The sequence below is a fragment of the Megascapheus bottae genome, unplaced genomic scaffold (genome assembly GCF_031878675.1).
Source record: "Megascapheus bottae isolate mThoBot1 unplaced genomic scaffold, mThoBot2.hap1 HAP1_SCAFFOLD_37, whole genome shotgun sequence".
Classification (NCBI taxonomy): Eukaryota; Metazoa; Chordata; class Mammalia; order Rodentia; family Geomyidae; genus Megascapheus; species Megascapheus bottae.
The window spans coordinates 4,319,145-4,345,959 of NW_028327804.1; the positions used below are offsets into that span (position 1 = coordinate 4,319,145).

Below are 26,815 nucleotides of genomic sequence, written 5' to 3' on the forward strand. Positions count from 1 at the left end.
ATGGGGAGGGACAGGAGATGGAGAGGGGACAGGAATGAGCAGGGAACAAGAGATGAGGAGGGACAGGAGATGAGGAAGGATAGGAGATGAGGAGAGACAGGGGATGGGGAGGGACAGGGGATGAGGAGGGAAAATGATATGAGGAGGGACAGGATATGAGGAGGGACAGCAAATGAGGAGAGTCAAGAGATGAGAAGGGACAGGAGATGGGTAGGGACAGGAGATGGGGAGACGACAGGAGATGGAGTGGGGACAGGGATGGGGAGGGTACAGGAGACAACTAGGGACATGAGACAGCTATGGGACAGGAGATGAGGAGCAGAAAGGAGATGAAGAGGGATGGAGATGAGAAGGGACAGGAGTAGAAGAGGGACAGGAGATGAATAGGGACAGGAGATGAGGATGGACAGGAGATGAGCAGGGACATGAGATTCCGAGGGACAGGAGATGGGGAGGGACAGGAGATGGGGAGGGCACAAGAAATGAGGAGGGACAGGAGAAGAGGTGGACAGGAGATGGGGAGGGGACAGGAGATGGGGAGGTCAAGAGATGGGGAGGTGACCGGAGATGAGGAGGGACAGGAGATGACGACGCACAGATGGGGAGGGGAAAGGAGAAAGGAGGGACAGGAGACAGGGAGGGTCAGGAGATGAAGAGGGACAGGAAATGAAGAGGAACAGGAGATGAGGAGGGACAGGAGATGAGGAGGGACAGGAGATGGGGACGGACAGGAAATGGGGAGGGGACAGGAGATGAGGAGGGGACAGGAGACAATGGGACGGGAGATGAGGAGGGTATAGGAGATGGGGAGGAACAGGAGATGGGGAGGGGACAAGAGATGGAGGGGACAGGAGACATGGAGGGGACAATTTATGAGTAGGGACAGGTGATGGGGAGGGGTAGGAGATGGGGAGGAGACAGGAGATGGGGAGGAGACAGGAGATGGGGAGGGACTGAATACGGTTGGGGACAAGAGATGAGGAGGGACAGGAGATTAGGAGGGACAGGAGATGAAGAGGGACAGGAGATGGGGAGGGACAGGAGATGAGTAGGGAGAGGAGTCTAGGAGGGGACACAGATGAGGAGGGACAGGAGATGAGGAGGGACAGGAGATGAGGAGGGCATAGGAGTTGGGGAGGGGACAGGAGATGGGAAGGGACAGGACATGAAGAGGGACAGGAGATGGGGATGGACAGGAGATGAGGTGGGACCGGAGATGGGGATTTATAGGAGATGAGTAGGGACATGAGACGAGGGGGACAGGAGATGAGGAGGGACATGAGATGGGGCAGGACAGTAGATGGGGAGGGGACAGGAGATGAGGAGGGAAGGAGACAGGGAGGGGACAGGAGATGAGGAGTGAACAGGGGATGAGGAGGACAGGAGATGAGGAGGGACAGGACATGCGGAGGAACAGTACATGGGGAGGGGTCAGGAGATTTAGTAGGAAAGGAGATGAGGAGGTACAGGATATGGGGAGGGACAGGAGATGGGGAGGGGACAGAACTTGAAGAGGGACAGGAGATGAGGAGGGACATGAGATGGGAAGGGACAGGAGAAGAGGAGGGACAGGAGATGAGGTGGGACAGGAGACAAGGGTGACAGGTGATGAGGAGTAGACAAGAGATGTGGAGGAACAGGACATGAGGAGAGGACAGGAGATGGGGAGGGAGAGGAGATGCGGAGGGACAGGAGACGGGGAGGGGACAGGAGACAGGGAGGGACAGGAGACCGAGAGGGACAGGAGATGAGGAGGGACAGGAGATGCAGAGGGACTGGAGAAGAGGAGGGACAGGAGATGAGATGGGACAGGAGACAAGGGTGACAGGTGATGAGGAGTAGACAGGAGATGGGGAGGGACAGGACATGAGGAGGGGACAGGAGATGGGGAGGGACAGGAGATGAGGAGGGACAGGAGATGCAGAGGGACAGGAGACAGGGTGGGGACAGAAGATGGGGAGCGACAGGAGATGTGGAGGGACATGTGAGTATGTGGAACAGGAGATGATGAGAGACTCGAGATGAGGAGGAACAGGAGGTGAGGAGGGAGATGAGGAGGGAGGGGAGAGGCGATGAGGAGGGACAGGAGATGGGGAGGGGACAAGAGATGGGAAGGGACAGCAGATGGGTAGGGGAGAGGAGATGAAGAGGGGACAGGAGATAAAGAGAGACAGTTGATGATGAGGGACAGGAGATGAGGAAGGACAGGAGATGAGGAGGGACAGGAGATGAGGAGGTACAGGAGACGGGGAGGGGGGAGGGCAGGAGATGGGGAGGTGACAGGAGATGAGGAGGGACAGGAGAAGGGAAGGGGACAGGAGATGAGTCAGGACAGGCGATGGGGAGGGACAGGTGATGGGTTGGGTACAGGAGATGTGGGGGAACAAGCGACGGGGTGGACAGGAAACGAGGGGGACAGGAGATGGGCAGAGACAGGAAATGAGTAGGGACAGGAGACGAGGAAGGGTAGAAGATGAGGAGGTTCAGGAGATGTGGTGGGACAGGAGATGAGGAGAGACAGGAAACCGGGGACAGGAGATGAGGAGAGTACAGGAGATGGGGATGGACAGCAGATGAGGGGGACAGGAGATGAGGGACAGGAGATGAGGAGGTAGAGGCAATGGGGAGGTTCAGATGATGGGGAGGGACAGGAGATGGGGAAGGACTGGAGCTGAGGAGGGACAGGAGATGAGGAGGGACAGTAGATGGGGAGGGTACAGGAGATGAGGAGGGACAGGAGATGAGGAGGTACAGGGGATGGGGAAGGACAGGAGATGAGGAGGGACAGGAGATGAGGAGGTACAGGGGATGGGGAAGGACAGGAGATGTGGTGGGACAGGAGATGAGGAGGGACAGTAGATGAGGAGGGGACAGGAGATGAGGGGGATAGGAGATGAGGAGGGACAGGAGATGAGGAGGGACAGGAGATGGGGAGGGACAGGAGATAAGGAGGTACAGGGGATGGGGAAGGACAGGAGATGTGGTGGGACAGGAGATGAGGAGGGACAAGAGATGAGGAGGGGACAGGAGATGAGGGGGACAGGAGATGAGGAGGGACAGGAGATGGGGAGGGACAGGAGAATGGTAGGGGATAGGAGAAGGGGAGGGGACAAGAGAAGAGGAGGGGACAGGAGACGGGGAGTACAGTAGATGAGGCGCGGACAAGATACAGGCAGAGGACAGTAGACAGGGAGGGGACACTAGACAGGGAGGGGACAGGTGATGGGGAGTGGACAGGAGTCCTGGAGGACAGGAGACCAGAAGGGACAGGAGAAGGGGAGAGGACAGGAGACGGGGAGCTTTACCGGGTGGACCGAGGCTAGAAATGAGGATGGGAAGCATTTCAAGAGTGGACATAGAGCAGAAGTGAGGGTCAGGGAGCATTACAGGGGAAGACAGAGACAGGATATGGGGAAGAGGGAGCATTACCAGAGCAGACAGAGACTGGAAGTCACGGGGTGGAGGGGCAGCATCACAGGTCCAGTCTGCACTGACCACTTCCTGCCATGGCAGCACCGTCCTCGGGCCTGGAATGAGAAAAGTAAAACAAAATAAAGAGGAGGCGGTGGAGGGCAGGCTGCCATGCCTCTCTACTCTCGACCATTCCCTGGGCCTGCCTACCCTGAAAGCTCACCGTTGACTGTGAGCTGGCTCTGGAGGCCTGGCTTAGGCCCAACGTGGCCGAAGCCTGTTCAGGAAGAGCAGGCCCCACTTCACACACCTTCACAGCCACCGTCTGCCCATGCCTTGTATAGACCTGTCAAGAAGCACCACTTTACTTCAAGAGATCCAGACTTCCTCACACACCTGGCATCTGGGTAGAACAGCCTCCTTCAGGTGCCTCCTCACAAACACTGCCAGCACCTGACAGCACTGGTGAACAGAAATGGCCTCAGGCTGAGAGTGTCCCGCCTAGCTCTGTAGGCCCCAGAACAAACACCGCTCTCTCAGAGGTAGGCGGCTGCACTTGATCCTCTCATGGGCTGACTGGTCCCAGACACAACCGCCCTGAACCAGTTCAGTGTCCTCGCTCCGCCCAGCCCCTCTCAATCTCTGACCCCACAAGCCCTGCCTCCGACCCCTCAAGTCCTCACGGTGGAGGGGCAGCAGCCCAGGCCCACTGCACTGATTGCTCCCTCATGTGGCGGCGCCATCCCTGGGCATGGATGGAAGAAAATAAAACAAAATGAAAGAGGAGGCACTAGCGGGCGGGCTGCCATGCCTGTCCACTCTAGACCAGGCCCCGGGCCTACACTGAAAGCTCACCGCTGACTGGGAGCTGGCTCCGGAGGCCTGGCTTAGGCCTAACATGGCCGAAGGCCCTTCAGGAAGAAGAAAAACGAAGCTGCCCGCCCCACTTCTCCACACACTTTCACAGCCACCACACACCAGGCCCCAGGCCTGCCTAGGCTAAAAAGTGCACCTCTGACTAGGAGCTGGTTCTGGAGGCCTGGCTTAGGCCTAAGGGCCTTCCTCACACACATGCAATGTCTGGGTAGAGATAGCCTCCTTCAGGTGCTTCCCCATGAAGAAACACTGCCAGCAGCTTACAGGACGGGTGAACACACAACAGGCCGAGAGTGCCGCGCCCAGTTCTCTAGGCCCCAGAACAAACGCCGCTCTTTCAGAGGAAGGCAGCCGCACTGGAGCTTCTCAGGGGCCAACTGGTCCCAGGCAGAACCACCCTGAAGCAGTTCAGCGTTCTCACCCTGCCCACGAACCCTCATGTTCTGGCTTCATCTGAGCCCTCTCAGGTTCTGACCCAAGCCCCACCCCCGAACCATCATGGCCGTGCCCTGGCTTCTCCCCTCTGGACCTCTCCCTCCAAGTCCCGTCCTAGACCGCTCACCTCCATTCCTCATCCTGGCCCCACCACCCTGTGCTCTGCCCCCCACAAGCCTCTCCCTTCTCAAGCCTCAGCCTCACTCCCGCTCCAGTAAGCCTTTTTTTTCTGGCTGTTCTTCCCACTGCCTGTGGCTGCTCTCCTTTCAGCTACAGGGCTCTGCCTCTGCCCCTTCCCACCTGGAGAGGCGGGGCAAACAGAGCAGCAGCAAGTGTGTGGGGGTGGTCTGCTTTGGTGGCCGTGGACTGGGCTTGGAGTCCGTGGTCTGGGTTGGGCATGGAGGGACCCGCTGTCCATTCTGGGGTAGTGGGGAGGAATTGGTTGCTCACCCAGGGGTGGGCATGGAAGAGACCCATTTACCACTCCAGATCCTGAGGCCGAGTGCCATTGCTTACTTCTACCCGGAGAATCATGGAGGCCCAGTCTGTGAGCACCTGGTGGGGAGAAGCAGTTGGCCTGCTGCTCTGGTCCAGTGTCTGAAACTCCACAGCCCCTCCAGTTAGCCTGGAGGATCAGAAACGGCTGAGGAAGAAGAACCCTGGCCGTGGCCTCCCCTCCCAACCCGGTCTTCCCCCAAGGAGGTTCCCGCTTCACTGCCTGGAAGTGGAGAACAGGGAGGAAACTAGACCAGAGAGCAAAGCAAGACAAGAAAAAGCAGGCTGAATTGTTGATGTTTCCAGTTTTCAGATAGGAGTGGGGAAATAAACCTTTACAGAATCCAGTTGATAAAGGATGAATTTAAATTAAAACATTCCATCTTCTGCCTCCATCAACCAATGTTTCCTTAGAAAATTTAAAACAGGGAGACACAGCAGCCACTTGTTCAGAGACAACAAGCGCTGTCTCACAGCTTTCATCCAAGATTAGATTATTTGTTTATTAGTTTATTTCATGCTCCCTCATAAACTGCAAAAATGAGTGAAAAAGGGAGAGAAGACGAGCTTGCACTCTCCCCCTCTCTCTCTCTTCCTGTCTTCTTCCTTCCCTCAGTCCAACAGAGTAAGAAGATCTTAAAGAACAATAGGCACGTTGGGAAACACAGAGAGACAAAGCACACACCCATACATACACACATTTAGACAATATGAAGCCCGAAGAGGGGCTGAGGCTCAAGTACTGCAGCACCATTGTAAGTGAACAAGCTAAGGAACAGCACCCAATTCCTATATTCAAACTGTATTAACAGTGTGCGCATACACACACACACACACACACACACACACACACACACACACACAGAGTTAATGTAAGGAAAACTATGGATGTGTGACTTCCACACTATTCCACACCTGGTGTTCACATGCCACACTGTCATTTCCCACGTGAACAGCAGAGGACAGCACCACAGCCCCACTCCAGCTCTGTGTGGACAATTTCCACAGGTTCCTTCTGCTATTCTCTTGCCTGCTTCTCATTGAAGCACCGAAGATCATTTAGCACAGGGAGGAGCACAGTGATTGCAGAGATGCCTAGAAGTGGAATGATGGGGTCATAGTGTAAGACATCTGCTGTTTTGATGAATTCTCCTACAGTGTCTTCCAATTTTGTGTACTCACAACTCTCTGAACTGAGAATGAGGAAATGAAATGAACTTTATTAATAACTACCTGGGTAGCATGTATGAGGGTCCTAGATCCCATACCCAACCCTAAAATGTTCAGAATGTGGAAATGGTAGATAGACGCAGACCTACTGCACATTTTTCTTACTAACTACTATAATTTGTAGAGCTTCACCAATTAGTTGCATTTCCTTTCTTGCTCAGGTCTTTAGACCATGTGTCTCGGGGCATTCAGTGTTCTTCATTTATTGAATCTCTGTACTTAGGAATTAATGGGTGCTTTGTGTCTGGAGAGTTTTGCAGCTTATCTCGGGAATCTTTGGAGGTCTGTACTATTTCTTTCAAGTGTTTCAATTGATTGGACTTTCCTTTGATGGCTTATAGATTCTTTTGTCACCCATCATTAATGTCCAGGCTTCAGCCTTGTCGAACCTCTGAGGCTGAAATGCTCACCTGGGATACCTTGCTCTCCACCATTAAACAACCCTCGCATTGATCACATGAGGCCCCTGCTGGGACCCCGGCTCAACACCCTCCTCCCCTCCGTGGAGCAGTGAGCTCTGCTTCCCACGAGAGGACATTCTGGGTGACTGCTCACCACCCTCTTCCCCTGGGCAGTGCAGTGAGCTCTGCTTTCCACCAAGGGCACGCTGGGTTCTTGCTCACCACCCTCCTCCCATCCCTGGTTCAGTGAGCTCCGCTTGCCACCAGAGGGTGCTGCGCCCTAGCTCACCATCCTCCTCCCCTCCTTGGTGCAGTGAGCTCTGCTTGTCACCAGCAGGCATGCTGGGTACATGCTCTCTGTCCTCTTCTCTGTGATGTAGTGACCGCTGTTCACTGCCTCAGGGTGCTGGGCGCGTGCTCCCCATCCTCTCTTCCACAGTGCAGTGAGTGCTGCTTCCCAGCAGAAGGAGCAATGAGCCTATGCTCACCACCCCCTTTCCCTTCGTGGTGCAGTGATAGTCGTTTGCTGCCAGAGGACCCGTGCTCACCACTGTCCTCTCCTCCACGGTGCAGTGAGCGCCTCTCCTCACCAGAGGGCCCGCTGGGCCTTTGTTCACCCTCCTCCTCTCTCCCTCGGTGTAGTGAGCCTGGCTTTCCTCCCGTGGGCGCTCTGGATGAATGCTCACCATCCCCTACTCTGAAGTGTAATGACAAACTCTAGCCCTGACCGGAACCCGAACAGTAACCAAACCCTAACCCCAAACCTCACCCTGACCCTAACATGAACCTGAACCCTAGCCCCTAGCCTTAACCCCTAAGCCTAACCCTATCCCTTACCCCTGTATCCTAACTCTACAACATCTACTGTTTTGATGAATTCTATAACGTCTTCCTAGTTTTGTGTACTCATAATATATACAAACAACTCACGTGGCCTGTAATCCTAGCTACTCAGGAGGCCGAAATCTGAGGATCTCAGTTCAAAGCCAGCCCCAGCACTAAAGACCTTGACACTCTTATCTCCAATTAATCAGTAGAAAATGAGAAGTGGGCCTGGGGCTCAAGGGGTAGGGCGGGAGCCTTGAGCTGAAGAGCCTGAGGCCCAGAGTTCAAGCCCCATGACCCACAAAAAAGGGGGGGCAGGAGCTTGGCCTAGTGGTAGAGTGCTTGCCTAGCATGCACAAAGACCCGGCTTCGATTCCTCAGGACCACATACATAGGGGGAAAAATGAAGCTGGAAGTGGTGCTGAGACTCAAATGGTGGAGCTCTCTCCTTGAGAAAGTCCAAGGACAGTGCTCAGGCCCTGAGCTCAAGTCCAGGACTGGCAAAAAAAAAAATAATAATAATAATAAAAACTCTTTGAACTCCAAATGTGGAAATGCAATGAACTTTATTAATAAATACCTGGTTAGCATTGATGAAGATCCTGGATCTCATACCCAACCCTAACATGTAGTTTAGAATGTGGACATGGTAGATAATCTCAGACTCACGGTGCCTTTTCATGACTAACGCTGAGCAGAATTGATGGAGCTTCAACAATTAGTTTCACTTCCTTTCTTGTTCATGTCTTCAAGGCATGTGGGTCTCAGGTCATTTAGTGGTGTGTTCTTGATCTGGTGAATCTCTGGACGTAGGAATGAATGGCTGCTTTGTGTCTGGACAGTTTGGCAGCGACCTTGGGAATCTTTGGAGGCAGCACACCAGCCGCCTGCGCCCCCAGAGCCTCAATCTACCTGTCTGAGCAAAAGGCATGGAGACCAGCTCCTAGTCAACCGCCCCAATCAAAAGGGCCCCTGCGGCCAGGCCTGGGCCTGCAGGCCCCTTGCGCGTTTGCCGAGTGGTCTGCTCTGCAGACTGCCTTCACCCTCAGAACCCATAGCCCCCAGCCACGTCCCCAGCCACGTCCCGGGGCAGGGAGCACCCCGCGGGCCTCACCGCGGAACATGGGCGCCCTACCGGAATCACCGGGGTGAAGAGCCCCGGATACCGCAGACACCTCTGTACTCCTGGGGAGCCGAGCTCAGGAGGGAGGTGGCTCGGGCTGGGCCGCGGGCCCAGAGCCAGCGGCCTCTCCTCAGGCCCCGGTGCACAGCAGGGACAGGCGGGTCTGAGGCTGCAGCTGAGTCTGGATTAACGAGGGAAGAGACCAAGAGGCCGGGACGGAGGGGGCGGGGACGAGGGCGGGGCCTGGAGATGGACGGGCGGGGGCGGAGCCACAGCTGCAGCTACTCCACGGGGGCGAGGGCGGGTCGGGAGCTGGAGGTGGGCGGGGCGGGCGCTGGGCCTGGAGCTGCGCGGGGCGGGGCGGCGCGTGCGCACTCGGTGGCGGTGGGCGGCGGCAGCGCCTTGGGACGTGGACACCTCTGCCGGTCTGGCTCTGCGGCTGCCGGCAGCACTGCGGCAGGAGAAGCCAAGGTGAGGGCGAGGCGGGGCTGGGTGGCTCGGGAATCGGGTCCACTCTGACCCCTCTGTGCAGGGCCGTGCAGGACCTGCTGGGCCAGGACGCCAACCCCAGTTTGGTGCTGTCGGAAGGCGCGGCGGCGGTGTTGCACTTGGCGGCGGGAGCTTGGCGCCCGCGCAGCCTTTGATATCTTGGGGCGCTGCTGCGGGACGGCGGAGACCCGACGCTCGGTGAGAAGCCAGGAGGGGCCGCGTGGGCGAGGCTGGGAGCCGGGGGTCCCGGGCCCAGAGCGGGGAGAATTTACACCGGGACCCAGTGGATCCGGGTTGGAAGCTCAGGGGCCTGGGCGCGCGGTCGAGGGTCCTGGCATCTCCGGTAGGGGGAGGCGAGGTCCGGCCCCAGCAGCGCCATTAGGCGCTGAGTCCATTAGGAACCGGGTCCTCCCGCCCAGATCCGCCCCGCCCCCGGCCCTCCCCTCCCGTCCAGATCCTCCCCTCCACTCCACTCCCCTTCCCTCCTGCACAGAACAGTCCGATCCGGCACAAGTGGCCACCACCAGGGGCTGCTGCCGGGCCCTGGAGTTCCTGCTGAGCCAAGGGCAGGCAGATGGAGGGTGCGGGGTGAGGGCAGAGCCGGGGCCCCCTGCTGATCGGTCCTCCGAGGCCTCCCAGGACGGACTCAGACCCGTGGACCTGGTCATGCAGCTGGGACACCTCGACTGCGCACGCATCCTGCGGGACCGGGGCCTGTGGGCCGCTCCCGGGGTGTGGAGCCTTAGCCCGAGCTGGCCCGTGAGTCAGCCTCACTGGCTGCGCGACCCTGTCCTAGGGGAACAGCTTAGACTGCCTCTCTGGCAGGTCTGTCTGTCTCCTGTCCTCTGTCTCTACCCGGCTTTTTCTTCCTTCTGCCTGTGACACCAGACCCAAGCATCTGTGGATCTCCCTGTGCAACTCCAGTCTCTGCAGCACTCCAGACCCAGCTGGGCCAAGCCCAGCCAGGACGTAGGCTTGGAGGCGGACCCTGGAGCCCACATCCTCTCTGTGACCCTGGAGGTTGCTAACCAGGATGGGGCCTCCCTTGTGGACCAGGACTGCAGCTCCAGTGCCTCTTTTGTCACCGCAGTTGAGGTTTCTGGAGCTGAGAACCCAGCCCAAGACAGAACTGCACCTGCTGCCTCTCCTCTGAGGGTAACAAATTGTGTGGATCATGCACCCCACCTGGCCCCAGCAGTGGTGGCAGGACAGGAAGCAGAGCTAAGTGCCAATCTACAAGCTCTGACCCTGGCATCCCCAGAGCACATGGCCTTCCAGCCTCCCTTCTGCTTTCTAGCCATGCCTGATGGGAGCCCAGCGCACAGCTCCCCCAACTTCTAGTTCCTGCAAGATGACCAGACATCCATCAGTATGGAAGGCCATACCAATGTGGCTGCCCTATGGCTGACAGAAGATGAGGAGAGCACCCCTGGGGGCTGGGAACCTGTCCTCTCTTGCCAGCCCTGGCCCATCTCTGCCATATCAGACCTGGAGCTTCTGCAGGTACTCCAAGGTCTGGGCACCAGTCCTGGCCCCATCACACCTTTCATCTGGCCATACTATCTCCAGATCCTGGAGGAAGCCCACACTGCTTCTGGTTCGTTCTTCTTGGGGCATCCTGGGACCCTCTGAGATCCCCAGATACACATATACACCCCTGCCCTCCATCTCTCAGTCCACCTTGCTCATGCCTCACAGTTGACTCTCTCCCCCTCAGGCCCAGATTTTTCAGGACACAGCCCAGAACTGGCTGAGACACTTCGGACCTCCCAGGCAGATGAAGACTCCCTTGCCCAGCAGTTTGAATGGCCTGATCCCACGAAGAGGTGGTGGGAAGGGACTGTGAAGTCCAGCTTCACATATCTGCTGCTGGACCCCAGGTACTGGGGTGGGGGGAGTAATAAAGACCTGGAAATAAGAGGTAGAAAATTTGAAGCTTGGGGTGTGCTCAATGGTAAAGCACTTGCTAAGAATGCCTAATGTCCTGAAGTTGATGTCCAGTAACACAGAGGGAAAAGCTGAGGCTTCTCTGCTCTGTACCCTTAGGTAAGGGTCTCTAATGGTCAGCAACTTTGTAAAAACACTGGATGCAACCTAAGAGGCTGAGTGTAATTGGTGAGAGCCACCATTCTGTGGTCTCACAAGATACAGTCATGGGGTATGTAGGTTTGGGTTGCTCTGTGATTGTGGGGACTGGCCACTTTCCCTGCTCTGAGTTGCCCCTTTCACCAAGGGAAATGAAAGGCCTTCTCGTTGACCCCAGCTGAGCGCTTTCAGACACGTGTTCGATTCATCTTCTACGTGGGCAAGGGGACACGCACCCGGCCAGATGTCCACCTCTGGGAGGCCCTGGGCTACTGAGGACAGCCAAGAAACAAGTGAGGAGCAGAATGAGGGGCTGGCTGAGGTGGCCAAGCTGTGGGCAGATCCAGAAAGAAAGGGCTTTGGGGAATCAACCTGTGACCCTGCCCTGGCCCCCCAAGGTGAGGCAGATATTGGACATCTGGGACAGTAGCTATGGCATCATCTCCCTGCACTGCTTCCAGCACTTGGTGGCCGTGGAGGCATACAGGAGAGAGGCATGTCTCCTGATGCACTAGGTGGGTGCCTGGAGTGTGGGACTAAGGTCACGAAGGGCATTTCATGTGCCCATCCCTTGCCCCTTCCCTGTCAGAGCTGTGAATGGCTGATCCACAGGGTCAGTAAGCAGTCACAGAGCACCAGCTCTGCGCCTGCACCTCCACATAAGCTGCTCCCTGCTTGTCTTCTGCAGTAGGTTTCCTATCACATTTTTGCTGGCGGGTACTCTTAGGTGACCCCACTTCCAATGTCTGCAGGAATCCAGAGGCTGACCAACCAGAAACAAGGGCACTACTAAGGCACAGTGGCCAGCTGGCCACCTGTCGGTGCTGGCACCTGGGGTAAACCTGCTGCATCTGTCCCTTTTTATCTTCCTTGCTGAGGGGGAGCAAGAGCTCCAGCCTCAGGACATCCAGGCCTTTTGCTAAATGCTAGATCCTTGGTGGCCCAGAATGGATGGACATTCAGAGTGGAGTGATGTTTAAATGCCCACTGCCGAGATAGTCCCCATCCCATGCCATTCAGGCCAATACATGGCAATGAGCTCCCTGCCATGGGAGGGACTAGAAGGATCACTCGCTCTGTATCTTCAAGGACAGCCTGTTTTTATCTCCCAGGCACATGTGGAGATCACTTTGGTCTTTTATGGGACCAAGCCAGTGCAGGCCATGTGAGGCCCTGAGCAGGTGATCTTTTAGGGGATTCAGTCAAAACATGATGGTAAAGTGCCCAACCAGGTGACTGAGGGGGAATGGGAGCTGGGGGGCTCTTGAGTGGCCATGTGGGTGGTGCCAGGGCAGAGGAAGTCCTCCAGTCTTCCTTGGCATGGCTTTGCAACATTGCCTTTGAACCCATTTCCTCCACTGCCAGGGGAGATTGATACTCCTGACTTCCATTTGCATGTGTAAACAGCCTCATTCATTCTGAGCTGCCATCTAGCTGAGACACTTCATGATGCTGGAATTCTGGGCTGGGAAGTATGACAGGGGTCCTTTGAGTTTTCAGAATTTATTTGGAGTTTTACAGCTGTGTATCTTTGAAAGACATGTCATTCAAGGACATACTAAACCCACTAGCACAACAATGTTCATTGCAGCACTATTCACCATAGCAAAGATATGGAACCAACCTAGATGTCCCTCAGTTGATAAGTGGATCAACAAGTTGTGGTATTTGTATACAATGGAATTCTATGCTGCTGTCAGAAAGAATGACATTGCCCCATTTGTTAGGAAATGGAAAGACTTAGAAAAGATCATATTAAGTGAAGTAAGCCAGACTCAAAGGAACTTAGGCTCAATGGTTTCCCTCATTCGTCATAATCAGTAGAAACCTTGGGCTCTACTAGCAGAGATCTGCAATAGAGCAAAATCTTGATACATAAGGACATATAATGTGAAGCTAATTGAAAGGACCTCCAGGATAGTGAAACAAAAGCCATATAATGAATGATTGTTGTCCTTAATGTACTATGTTGTCTCTCATCTCCTTTGCTGTCCCTTGGTTATCTCATATTGGTATAGTATCTCACTTTGTTATCTGATATATTGAATTTATTTGTATTTGGATATTTGAAATTTGATAGGGAAGGGGGGAAAACCAAGACGGGTGGGGGGTGTGGGGGGGGAGGGAAACGGGTACCAAGACATGTGAAAGGGTATCAATGTATGTGAATTAATGCACCTTCTATCTGGCAAATATCATGTAACCCTTTTACTAATTACAATAAAAAATAAATTAATTAAAAAAAAAAGACATGTCATTAAGAGCATCCCTGTGTGCCTTTGGTGATGTGCCAGGGAGCCTGTGGAAGGCCTCTGCTTTACTCTCATCCTGCTGCACAGGTGAAAATAAACTAAAACCAGGGAAGACATCCCACTGTTCCTGAGACCAGGAGGACCAGAAATGAGCACCACATACCTGAGTGTAAGCTGGTGTGATGGGGAATGAGTACCCTATCCCGAACCCTAAACCTCACACAAACCTTTAATGGAACCCTAACCCTAGATCTAGCTCTAACCCCAACACTAAAACTAACCCTAACCCTGCCCCTAGCCCAAATGCTGATCCTGAACCTAAACAGAACCCTGTCAGAGACATTCTCCCCCTCCCTGAATTCTTAGTGGAAAAATGTGCCTGCATCTTGTAATTAGGTCACTAAGCAACACATGCCTGCTTGCGTTGATATGCAAACATCCTACCACCTGGCCTCTACCCGGAGCAGGAGCAAACATCCTACTACCGGACCCCCTATCCCGAGTGGTTCCTGTACCCCAATCCCCTCCTGCCTCTCCTGAAGAGGCATATAAACCCCTGTGTAAAAAATAAAATTTGCAGCTTGATCAGGATGCGTGTCTTGCTGCCTTCTTCATGTCTCCTGTCCCTTTCATCCCTCCCTCTAGATTCTTGGCCCTAGTTGATGTCCCGCTGGACAGGACAAATGGTGCCCAACGTGCGGCTTGAGTGCCTGTGAGGCTGAGGAATGCTGTCCTCCAGGAAAACTTGGATCCAAGTGATTGTGTGACCAGCTCGGAGTGGCCCGCCTGAGACATCTCGGTCAATGCTGAGGAGTGAAGACGGCGCAAGGTAAGTGACTGACCATGGGACAGGCATCATCGTCACAGGAATTGTTCATCTCAGATTTAAGAGAGGCTCTCAAGACACCTGGAACTCGGGTTAAAAAGGAAGACTTAAAGGCATTTTTTTGAGCGTGTGGAGGATTTATGTCCTTGGTTCTCCCAAGAAGGGACTATAAATGAGGTTAAATGGCAAAGAGTTGGGGACTGTTTAGATGAATATTATGAGAAATTTGGCCTCGAAAAGGCTCCTGTTACAACCTTTTCCTATTGGAATTTAATTAATGAAACTTTAAAAATTTGCTCCCTTGATAAAGGTTTTGATGCTTTAATTAAGTACGGCGAAGAGGTACTGCGACAGGCCTCCTGACCCTCTTCTAAGTGCCCATCTATTATATTAGATATGCCCCATGCTGATGATTTTCATAGAGACCCAAAGATTAAAAGAATGGCTTCTACTGCCGCTTCTGATAATAAAACAAGTCATTTATATCCCACTGTTCAAGATTCATTTAGCAATCCTGATAGGTTAGACCCAGAAGAACAAACTGTATTAGAGGAAGAGGCTGCCCATTACCGTTTTTAAAAAACCCTCCGCCCTATAACCCAGATTGGCCCCCATATCCTCATCTTCCTTCTCATGTGCCAGCTTTCCACGAGCCCGATCCCCCTGTGCCTGATTTATCGGCCTTGCAGCGATCACTCCAACATAGATGGGAACATATTCAACTCCTTAAAGAGTTGCGCTCCCTCGATTCAGAACTCTGCTACCTTGCTTTGGAAAAAATCACCCAGACCACCCAAACAAAATAAAATAAAAAATAAAAACCAACCCCTCTTAGCTTTCCCTGTAACCCGGAGCCAAGCTGGAGATCATTTTGAGCCCATCTCTCTCCCGAATGCTGGGGAAAATGAGGCTGAGGATGCTTTGTCTCACCACTCTGGGGAAGATAGTGAGGATCCTGAATCAGGGGATGAAGGAAAGCGCCCTGATCAAGGGCCTGGCAATGGGCAACAACAGGTTTATAAAAAACTCATTCTCAGATTTATTGAAAAACTTAAAGCCGCCTGTGCTCAGTATGGCCCCACTGCCCCGTACACTCAGGCCTTATTAGAAAACCAAAATGCTCGATGGTTCATGCCTAATGATTGGAACTATCTCTCCAGAGCCACCCTTAGCGGAGGCGACTATGTCCTGTGGAAATCCAATTATGTTGAAACTTGTAGAGAACTAGCTTGAAAAAATTCTACCAAAGCTTCATCTAAAAAATGGACCCTTAAGAAACTTTTAGGAGACGCACCATATGATTCCAACAATACGCAAGCCCAATTCCCTTTTGGACTTCTGGCACAAATTCAAGGCGCCGGGTTACAGGCCTGGAGAAAACTCCCTCAAAAGGGGCCAGCCACTACCTCCTTAGCTAAGATCCAGCTAAAGGCTGATGAGCCCTATAGTGACTTCATCTCGCACCTCAATGTGGCCGCTGAGAGACTGCTTGGCCCCAGGGAAAATGAAAGTGCATTTGTTAAACACCTTGCCTTTGAAAATGCCAATCTGGCGTGTCAAGAAATTCTCCGGCCACATAAACACAAGGCCAACCTTTCAGAGTATGTAAGACTTTGTGCTGGCATAGGATCAACTTATGCCATGGGACTGGCAACTGGAGCAGCATTTAAAAATACTCAAGATCCCTCTAAGGGAACCTCCACTTGCTACTCTTGCAAACAGCCAGGATATTTTGCCCGCGAATGCCCAGCCACTTTATCAAAAAGACTCATGACTCAGGGCTCGGCTCCATCTCCTTCAGGCAGGCTGCCCCCCTCCACCCTATGCCCCAGATGCGGTGGGGGCTATTGTTGGGGCCTAGCCTCCATCTCTGAGGCCTGATTCTGGCTCAGCTGCAATTAAAGGGCTTTGACCAGGCATTAGGTCTTTTGCATACCTCTCTTAAGGCATCTGTGTACGTGACTCGATTGAACCCCCCGCAGTTTCGCGGGTCTCGCAGCAGCTCAAGTCTCGCGCGCCTTCCTGCACCTGTCCTGCCCACTACCTGAAAGCCCACCCAGACCCTTAGTGGTAACACAGAGGCCCTCTTCCTATTGGCTAGCTTCCCAGTGCCCACCTTCTCCTACCCTAACAGTATATAACTAATTGTCTGACGCAATAAAGGAGGAGAGCATCGGAGAGCATCAGAGAGAGCAGCAGAGATCAGCAGAGATGAGCAGAGAGATCTGATGCGCTTTCATGGTTAACACTGCTTCTGACTCAGCGTGGTTTTTTCTTCCCCGGTGATTGGGGGAGGGCTGGGTCTTCGACACTTACCATCTCGCTCGGCTCCCGGGGGACTACAGGCTGGCCCTGTGTGTCCCTCCCCGTTCCTGTGTTGCTGCCCCGAGAGGAGCAACAGCTGGTGCCCCGTGTGAGGAAACTGCCGCCCCGTGTGAGGGCTCCACGTGCTCGAGAAACTCACCGCCGACGAGCTAATCGGACTGCGGGTAAGTGTACTCCCATCAAATATGGGAAAGAACCTTTCTAAGAATGACCCTTCCCTCGACTCTCTTAAGCTCTTCCTTAAAAGTCGAGGGTTAGAGATTTTAGTTGCACAGACATGTAAAGTTTGGGATACTTTAGTTAAAATCGCCCTGTGGCTGCCAACTAGCAACTTGGTAGACTGGAATACTTGGGACAAAATTGAGCATCTAATCGGAAAAGCCCAGATAAATCTAGGGGAGATTCCTTCAGGAGGAGTTTATTCAGTCTTAAAGTCTAGTTTTTCTCCTCAACTTTCCAAGGAGAGGGCTGGGTCCCCTGGGGACACAGTTAACGAAGAGAGGCCAGATGCCTCCCTGACTCCCTGCAGAGATGCTAATCTCTCATTGTCTACTGAAAGGCCAAGTTCCCCTCAGGGAGATGAGAAGGAGCCACCCTTTACCCCTCCCCCATCAAACCCAGGCCATGAGCCCTCAGTAGTCTCACAGGAGGGTCCGGGCCTAGTGTGCCCTGTTAGCTTCCCAACCCCCACAGCGCCAGGGTTCCATCCACCCTCAGTAGTCTCACAGGAGGGTCTGGGCCTGCCAGGGCTCCATTCACCAGACAGGCTTCTGCACGGTGCTTCTGAGGTCTACAAGATATTGCAGCCTTTGAATGGAAGTGTGTCAGAAAGGCCGGAGAGCGTGACCCCAACAGACAGTGTCACTAGTGAGGCACCATTTGAACCTGGCCCTGAGTACTGCCAGCTTTTCCCTGTTAATATTGACCCGGGTGGTAACCGCCCTGCAACTGGGTATCCCTGGGAGCCTGGCGACCTTAAGGAACTCAAAAAAGCTGTCTTAGAAGTTGGCCCTAATGCTCCTTGGACGGAAGCCATCCTCCAAAGCCTTGCTCATCAACCATGTACTGCAGCCGATTGGATGGCTCTAGCCAAAGCAGTTCTTCCAGGCCCGCTTTTCATTAACTGGTGTGCCCTGTATAAAGAAGAATGCCGCCAACAGGCAGAGAGGAACCAACACGTGCAACCTGTAATCCCCATTACTTTGGGGATGCTTGCAGGGACCTCTGATCAGTACTCAACGGGGATCCAGCAGGCCGCCACCCCCCCTCCCTATCAGGATCAGATTACAGCTTTGGGCCTAGCGGCCTGGAGAAAACTGGAGGAGGGTCCCTCTGAGTCTCCGATAGCAGGAATTAACCAAAGATCAAGAGAGGACCTGTCTACTTTTGTTGATAGCGTTGAGAAAAGCATAAAAAGGAAGTCTTTAAGCCCTTGGAACTCCCCAGTATTTGTGATTAAAAAGCCTAATGGCAAGTGGAGACTACTCCAAGATTTGAGAAAAATAAATGAGAGGATGGAACTTTTTGGGACCCCCCAAAGGGGGATGCCCTGGATACCTGCCATTCCTAATGACCAATATCTCATAGTCATAGACATCAAAGATTGTTTTTTCTCTATTCCTCTCCACCCGGAAGATACTGAGAAGTTTGCCTTCTCCCTTCCTTCATTAAATTATAAGGGGCCTGATTTGCGTTTTGAATGGACAGTTCTATCTCAAGGTATGGCCAATAGTCCTCCTATATGTCAGGACTATATGTCTAGAGTCTTATCCCCTCTTAACGAGGAGACAGGCTCACTTTTCTATGTATATATGGATGATATCATTATAGGAAGCCCAGACACTCAGCATTTAGATTGTCTTTTTAATAAATGTCTCCAACTGTTAAAAGATAATGGCTTCCAAATTGCCCCAGAAAAAATCCAAAAGATACCCCCCTTTAAAATCCTGGGATCTGTCCTAACACTGGATGTTGTGTCTCCTTTAAAACCCCAATTATCTATCCAAAATACTTACACCTTGCCCCAACTTCAAAAACTTCTTGGTGAAATTAATTGGATGAGACCATGGATCCCCATAACCACTGCAACTCTCACACCTCTTTTTGATCTCTTAAAGGCTCTTGATCTGACCTCCATAGTAACATTGTCAGCTGATCATAAAGAGGTTCTAAATAAAATTCAATTAGCTATCAATGAAGCAGCCTTAAAGAGGTATGATCCTGCTATGCCCCTAACACTCTATGTCCTATCAGGACAGACCCTCTTCACTGCCCTTTTAGGCCAGGAAGGGGAACCTCTTCACTGGATTCACCTGTCAGTCGGAGGAACACCTAGAGTTTACTCCATGACTGACCAGATGGCAGATTGCATTGTCAAAGGACGAGACTTATCCACTCGTCTTTTTGGGAGTGAACCCCACTCTCTTATCGTCCCTTTTAGGATTAATGATTTCTCTTGGCTACAAAGAAATAATGCTAGACTTGCAATAGCCATGGAAGGCTTTCCAGGTAAAGTGGATTGTCATTATGGTCCCCATAAATGGATGCGCTCCTTTAGTCAGCTGGAGTGGCGACCTCCAAAACTTTTTCTAAGTGAAGCTAATACCTCCTTCCCCACCGTATTCACGGATGGAGGCAAGAAGGGGGCTTCTGTTGTTATTTTCTCCCCAGGTAAAGGCAATTCTTCTCCTGCAGTGACCCTGTCTCATGAAATACAGGGTTCAGCGCAATTTAAGGAACTTTATGCGGTGGTCTTAGCTTTATCTGAGGTTACTGGTCCTCTTAACCTATTCTCAGATAGCCTGTATGTGGTCAATTTGTTACCTAACCTCATAGAAGCTCATATTAAACTTGATAGTAACCCCATCACTCCTTTGATGATTCAAGCTAGAAATTTGCTCAAACAAAGGATTGCGCCTATGTTTATTCAACATCTGAGGGGACATGAAAGCCTTCCAAGTATTTTGACCAAAGGCAATGCCCTCGCTGACCAGTTAGCCTCTAAACCTGAATGTTACACTTTACAGGAGGCTATCTCTTTCCATCGGCTCACGCATGCCAACGGGAGGGGACTACACCACCGATTTCCCCAAGTTGCTATTAAAGACCTAAAAAAGATTATTAGAACCTGCAAGTCATGTCACCCTTTCTTACAGGTTCCACCGCTCCAAATGGGCGGTGTTAACCCTCGAGGTCTTAGGCCTAATAATCTGTGGCAAACGGATGTTACACATTTTCCCTTTTTTGGAAAACTTAAATACATTTTTTTAACAATAGACACCTTTTCCCATGCCTGTTGGGCTACAGCCCATTCCGGGGAGAGAGCTAAACATGCTATCAGTCATTTTCTTCAATGTTTTGCTACTCTCGGATTGCCAGACCAAATAAAAACCGATAATGGTCCATGTTTTGTAAGCAAGTCTCTTGATGACTTCTTTAAACAATGGCAAATTACCCATACTACTGGCATCCCTCATAATCCCAGAGGACAAGCAATAGTAGAAAGATATAACCATGTCCTTAAATCTCAATTAATAAAACAAAAAAGGGGGAATACACTCCCCCCCCATGATCAGCTAAAGATGGCTTTGTTTTCTCTCAATATTTTAAATTTTGCCAAAGGGGAACATCTCTCACCCTTCCAGAAACATTGGACAACCTCTATTCCCTATCGAACTGTCTATGTCCGGTGGAAGGACCCCCTTAATGGGGAGTGGAGGGGCCCTGACCCCCTCATTACAGCTGGAAGAGGATTTGGCTGTGTTTTCCCCACTGATGAAACAAAGCCAATTTGGGTCCCTACAAGGGATCTTAAATATTGTCCCCAAATATGGAGGGACCCCAATAATATTGATGAAGACCCAGAAGGCTCTCTGCCTCCTGAGGATATCTCTCTCTCTTCTTTTTCAGAATAAATAATGGACCTTACAGTGCTGATCCTGTTTCTTCTTGGAGTCAAGATACCCATCATCAACTTCCTCTGGACCGGACTGCACAGATGGCTACCCTCTGTCCTTCCATTTCTTGGTCCTATACTCCTCTTGTTCTTACTCTTAACTTTTGGGCCCTGTGTTATCAATAAGGTTACAATTCATTCAAAGCAGGATAGAATCCATTCAGTTGATGAACGAATCCATTCAGTTGATGAACGTACAGGTGCGTTACCAGAGGCTTGCTACCAATGCCAATAACTCCTATGACCAAGGAGAGCCCAATGACGAGGAAGGATCCCTTGACTCCCCTTAGATGTCTCCCCGAGAGCCAATGACGGGTAAGATCTCTGGAGCGGGGACAACCTAAGACAGGCCCGGGGGTGATCTGTACTGTGGGACAGAAGGCCGCAGAGCACTCAAAGATGGGTAAGATCCCCTGAAGGGGACGACCTAAGACAGGGGTTTTGCGCGCTTGTCCCCCCTGTTCTAATAAACAAAAAAGGGGGAATTGTTGGGGCCTAGCCTCCATCTCTGAGGCCTGATTCTGGCTCAGCTGCAATTAAAGGGCTTTGACCAGGCATTAGGTCTTTTGCATACCTCTCTTAAGGCATCTGTGTACGTGACTCGATTGAACCCCCCGCAGTTTCGCGGGTCTCGCAGCAGCTCAAGTCTCGCGCGCCTTCCTGCACCTGTCCTGCCCACTACCTGAAAGCCCACCCAGACCCTTAGTGGTAACACAGAGGCCCTCTTCCTATTGGCTAGCTTCCCAGTGCCCACCTTCTCCTACCCTAACAGTATATAACTAATTGTCTGACGCAATAAAGGAGGAGAGCATCGGAGAGCATCAGAGAGAGCAGCAGAGATCAGCAGAGATGAGCAGAGAGATCTGATGCGCTTTCATGGTTAACACTGCTTCTGACTCAGCGTGGTTTTTTCTTCCCCGGTGATTGGGGGAGGGCTGGGTCTTCGACACTTACCATCTCGCTCGGCTCCCGGGGGACTACAGGCTGGCCCTGTGTGTCCCTCCCCGTTCCTGTGTTGCTGCCCCGAGAGGAGCAACAGGCTATCACTGGGCAAAGGAATGTAGATCAAAGGCTAATACCCAAGGGCAACCCCTCCCCTCTCGCATACAGGGAAAATCCCAATATCATCCCTCCTCCCAATCACCTTCCTCCAACGAGCTACCCCAGTTAGCGCAGGATTGGACCTCTGTGCCGCCTCCGATACAATATTAGTCTCTACCCAGGGCCCACACATTATTTCCATAGGAGTGCAAGGCCCCTTACCCCCAAATACCTGTGCCTTTATTCTTGGCCGAGCATCAACCATTCTCAAAGGTATTCAGGTCTTTCCCGGCATTGTTGATAACGACTTTACTGGGGAAATAAAAATTCTGGCGACTGCTATTAATGGAATAGCTGCCATCCCACAGGGCACCCATTTAGGACAACTTGTTCTTATGCCCCTGGTTACTGGAGACCCATCTCCAATTTCTTCCAGGCCCCAAGGTACTACCCCATTGGGATCCTCAGATGCTTATTGGGTTCAGCCAATTACTAAAAATAGGCCTGTGCTAACCCTCATTATTGAAGGAAAAGAATTCCAGGGCATTTTAGATACAGGAGCTGAAGCTACAGTCAAGACCATTGGCCCGCCCATTGGCTGCTGACCGCATCTCTCATTGATTTGGGAGGTATAGGCCAATCCAATAATCCCCAAGTCAGTTCAAAGGTATTATATTGGAAAGATAAGGAAGGAAATAAAGGCACTGTAACTCCTTTTATATTGCCTGGCCTCCCTGTTAATCTATGGGGACATGATATTCTCTCCCAAATGGATGTTATTTTGTGCAGTCCTAATAATGTAGTTACACAACAAATGCTGTGCATGGATTACGTGCCTGGTACAGGACTTGGAAAAATGAAACAGGGCATAGCCTATTACAATTCCCTCCAAAACAGATAGACATGGGCTCAGACATTCGGAGTTTTAGTAACGGCCACTGGCCTTCCTGTACCCCATGCAGATAAAATCACCTGGAATACTCAAACTCCTGTATGGATAGATCAATGGCCACTCACCCAAGAGAAATTAAAAGCCTCTACAGCGCTTGTACAGGAGCAGCTCACAGCTGGACATATAGAGCCTTTTAATTCTTCTTGGAATACACCCATTTTTGTTATAAAGAAAAAATCCGGCAAATGGTGCCTCTTACAGGATCTGCGTGCCATTAATAAGGTCATGGCACCTATGGGGGTCCTCCAACCTGGCATTCCAATCCCTGTAGCCATTCCAAAAGGCTATTATAAAATAATTATTGACCTTAAAGATTGCTTTTTTTAGAATTCCCCTACATCCTGATGATTACATTTATTTTGCCTTCAGTCTCCCTCGTGTTAATTTTCAGGGACTTTGCAAAGATTTAATTGGAAAGTCTTGCCTCAAGGAATGGCCAATAGCCCAACCCTTTCTCAAAAATTTGTTGCACAGGCAATGGATCCAATTCATTTATGCTGCCCACACATTTATATTTTGCATTATATGGATGATATTTTGTTGGCAGCTCGGGACAAGTCAGATCTACAAAATTGTTTGGTGGAACTTTCTAAAGCCCTTCTTAATCTTGCTTTGCAAATAGCTCCTGATAAAGTTCAGTTACAAGACCCCTTTACTTATCTGGGTTTAAAATTACAACAGGAATTATTCTTAACACCTCGCATTCAATTTTGTGTAGATAGCCTCCATACCCTTAATGATTTCCAAAATGATATCCAATGGCTCAGACCTTATGTAAAATTACCTAAGAATGTATTCTTGCCTCTTAACGATATCCTGTGAGGAGATTCTGACCCTTCCTCCCCTCGCGAGCTCACACATGCAGCAAGGGATGCGTTGGGACAAGTGGCACAAGCTATTGACCAACAATTTGTTTCACAAATTTCTTATACTTTACCCCTAAATTTTATAATTTTGGCCACCCCACATACTCCCACTGGAATTTTTTGTCAGAAGTCCATCACCCCCAATAAAAGAGGACAACCTCTTTTTTTGGTCCATCTCCCCATTTCCTCATCTAAAGTAATTGCAGTATGTTCGTCTCAAATTGCTTCCATAATTATTAAAGCTCGCTCCCTTTCCCACCAATATTTTGGAAAAGATCCTGATATATTAGTGGTTCCTTATACTCAGGAACAAATTCAATTTCTTCTCCAAACTATGGAAGACTGGGGAATAGCCCTGTCAGGGTTCCTAGGAGTAATAGATAATAGTAATGATGATCCCGTATTACAGTTTGCCCAGTCCCATTCATTCCTTTTTCCTAAAAATACAAAAAATAACCCCATTCCAAAGGCTGTCACTGTGTTTACAGACGGGTCTTCCCATGTTTTCAAAACATCTTATAAATCGGCCCAGTTGGTTGAGCTATATGCCATATTTCAAGTTTTCAAACAGTTCTCCACTCGAGCTGTAAATATTTATACTGATAGTGCATACATAGCTCATTCCATTCCGTTGCTTGAAACTTCTCCTTTTCTTAAAATAACTTCTAATGCTACACCTCTTTATACAAATTCAAAAGTTAATAAGAAGTAGACAAGAACCTTTTTATTTGGGACATATTAGAGCCCATGCTAATTTACCTGGACCCCTTACAGAGGGCAACGCTCAAGCAGATGCTGCTACAAGGCTTACCTTCCCCATAATTGTAGAATCAATACAAGAGGCCCAAAACTTACATAAATTACATCATTTGAATGCCCAATCCCTTATTTTGTAAAATATCCCAAGAACAAGCTCGAGAGAATGTTTAAAAAAAAATGTCCCTCGTGTATTGTGAGCCAGCCAGTACCACACTTGGGAGTTAATCCACGCGGCCTTTTCCCTAATCAATTGTGGCAGATGGATGTTACTCATTTCCCAGAATTTGGAAAATAAAAGTATCTTCATGTTTCTATAGATACCTATAGTGGTTTCATTTTTGCCTTCCCTCATTTGGGAGAAGCCACAAAGGATGTCATTTCACATCTTGTCACAGCTTTTTCTGTTCTGGGAAAACCTGTTAAAATTAAAACAGATAATGGTCCTGCTTACGTTAGTGCAAAATTTAGACAGTTTTGTGAAGAGTTTCACATTAATCACATTACAGGAATCCCCTATAACCCACAAGGTCAAGGAATTGTTGAGAGAGCCCATCAAATGCTAAAAACTTGGCTCACTCGGCTTAAATCCACTTCTTTATCCTTTGCTTCCCCCCGTGATCGATTAAGTCATGCACTCTTTGTGTTAAATTTTTTGACTTTAGATAATAATGGTCATTCGGCTGCAGACTGCCACTGGAACCCTTCTCCAGATACGACTCCGCCTATGGTGATGTGGCGAGATCCCCTCACTAATAACTGGAATGGTCCAGATCCTGTACTCATTTGGGGATGCGGTTCAGCCTGTGTCCTGGACCAAAAACAATTGGCACCAAGATGGCTGCCCAAGAAATTGATTAAACAAGTTAACTCATCAGCCCCTAAGGACATTAATGTTTAATAAAAAAAGATTAATAATACCATTCCAGAACCTGCGTTTGGCCCTGAGAATACTCTCCTTTCATATTCACAGGAACGAAGAGACCCTATTGGACAACCCTGCTAATCATCGTGGGACTTCTCATCATTGGCCTTTTAATTATCACATCTGTTCCTGTGTTTTGCTGTTTGACTGATTTAGGCTATTTGAGAAGTAGGACATGAATGGTGTTGCTTTTGGCATTGTATGAGATAAGATCAGGATACCTTCGCAGTGTTGTTAATTGTTACCATTGGACCATGTATTTTTAATAGAATTGTAGCCTTTGTAAAATAACAGATTGATACCCTGGTGGGGAGGCCTATTCAGGTACATTATCAACGCCTACATCTAGCCGATTTGGCTGATGAAGGCCATGAGGATCATGAGGCCCCCAGAGGAACTGTAGTCCCCACCCGAGGGATATGCACCTGCAGTTAACAGGTGTAGGCATCTGCGTGCGGTGCAGCTAAGACTGCAAGGAGAAGGCCTAAAAATAAAACAGCCATCAGTCTCGGGGTCTCCGGCGGGACACGCCCGATAGCATGGAAATTGACATCTATTAAAACCCTTCCCCCACAAAAAGATGCTTGGCCTCAGCAGAAAGACAGACACATCAGCCATTGTGTCTTGCTTCTTGCTCAACATGTCCTCCTTTCTGGAGATCAGAGCCTCTGTCTCCCCTCTCAGATTAATGCCTACCATAATTAAGATATTGCCTAAATCCTCGCCCCTCACTTATTTTAATATGAAAGGAGGAGATGTCAGAGACATTCTCCCCCTCCCTGAATTCTTAGTGTAAGAATGTGCCTGCATCTTGTAATTAGGTCAATAGGCAACACATGCCTGCTTGCGTTGATATGCAAACATCCTACCACCTGGCCTCTACCCGGAGCAGGAGCAAACATCCTACTGCTGGACCCCCTACTCTGAGCAGTTCCTATACCCCAACCCCCTCCTACCTCTCCTGAAGAGGCATATAAACCCCAGTGTAAAAAATAAAATTTGCAGCTTGATCAGGATGCTTGTCTTGCTGCCTTCTTCGTGTCTCCTGTCCCTTTCATTCCTCCCTCTAGGTTCTTGGCCTTAGTTGACATCCCGCTGGACGGGACAGAACCCTAGCCCTATATTTAGCTCTGGCCCTAACCCTAACCCTAACCTTAACCCCAACACCAAACCTTAAACCTAGCCTGTGTCCCTAACACTAAATGTAACCCTATCCTACACACCCTCACTCTCACCCTAAACACTATGCATCACCCTCACCTGACTTAGATAATATGCACACTGTGCCAATATCCAGGTACAGGAAACAAAGAAGTTTAATTGGGGGGGGGGTCCAGTAGACCTCCTTCTCATATGTGCACACTTGAAGCACTGGCATCTGTCTGGGGTGACCTATATAACTTGTAGTGTTTAGAGTAGACGTGAAGACTTCATCATGTTTTTCAGATGGTAGATAAGAGGGACTGCAGTTGCCCTGACCTGAAAGTCACTCTTGGATCCTGTGGCCCAAATGGTTTATAGCTACCTAGGGGAGTGTCAGCCCAAGG

General features: G+C 50.7%; 1 protein-coding gene across 1 annotated transcript; it reads left to right on the top strand.

Annotated features, from left to right (window-relative positions):
• The first annotated feature begins 9,045 nt into the window (after nt 1-9,045).
• On the top strand, nt 9,046-26,284 carry LOC150039186 (uncharacterized). Its single transcript, XM_090327979.1, has 9 exons — nt 9,046-9,267; nt 9,385-9,483; nt 10,174-10,882; nt 11,003-11,165; nt 11,519-11,663; nt 11,769-11,885; nt 13,710-13,791; nt 14,268-14,451; nt 25,317-26,284. Exons 1-3 carry the CDS (start codon nt 9,046-9,048, stop codon nt 10,624-10,626), a joined length of 774 nt encoding a protein of 257 aa, XP_090184105.1. The 3' UTR covers nt 10,627-10,882; nt 11,003-11,165; nt 11,519-11,663; nt 11,769-11,885; nt 13,710-13,791; nt 14,268-14,451; nt 25,317-26,284.
• The last annotated feature ends 531 nt before the right edge of the window (nt 26,285-26,815 follow it).

Bases quoted from the DNA above. Each gene is read 5' to 3' on its own strand.
- LOC150039186 (XM_090327979.1), top strand. From the start codon at position 9,046: ATGGACGGGCGGGGGCGGAGCCACAGCTGCAGCTACTCCACGGGGGCG. The intron at 9,268-9,384 runs GTGAGGGCGAGG...TGCTGTCGGAAG, and splicing joins CTGCGGCAGGAGAAGCCAAG to GCGCGGCGGCGGTGTTGCAC. The intron at 9,484-10,173 runs GTGAGAAGCCAG...CTGTGACACCAG, and splicing joins CGGCGGAGACCCGACGCTCG to ACCCAAGCATCTGTGGATCT.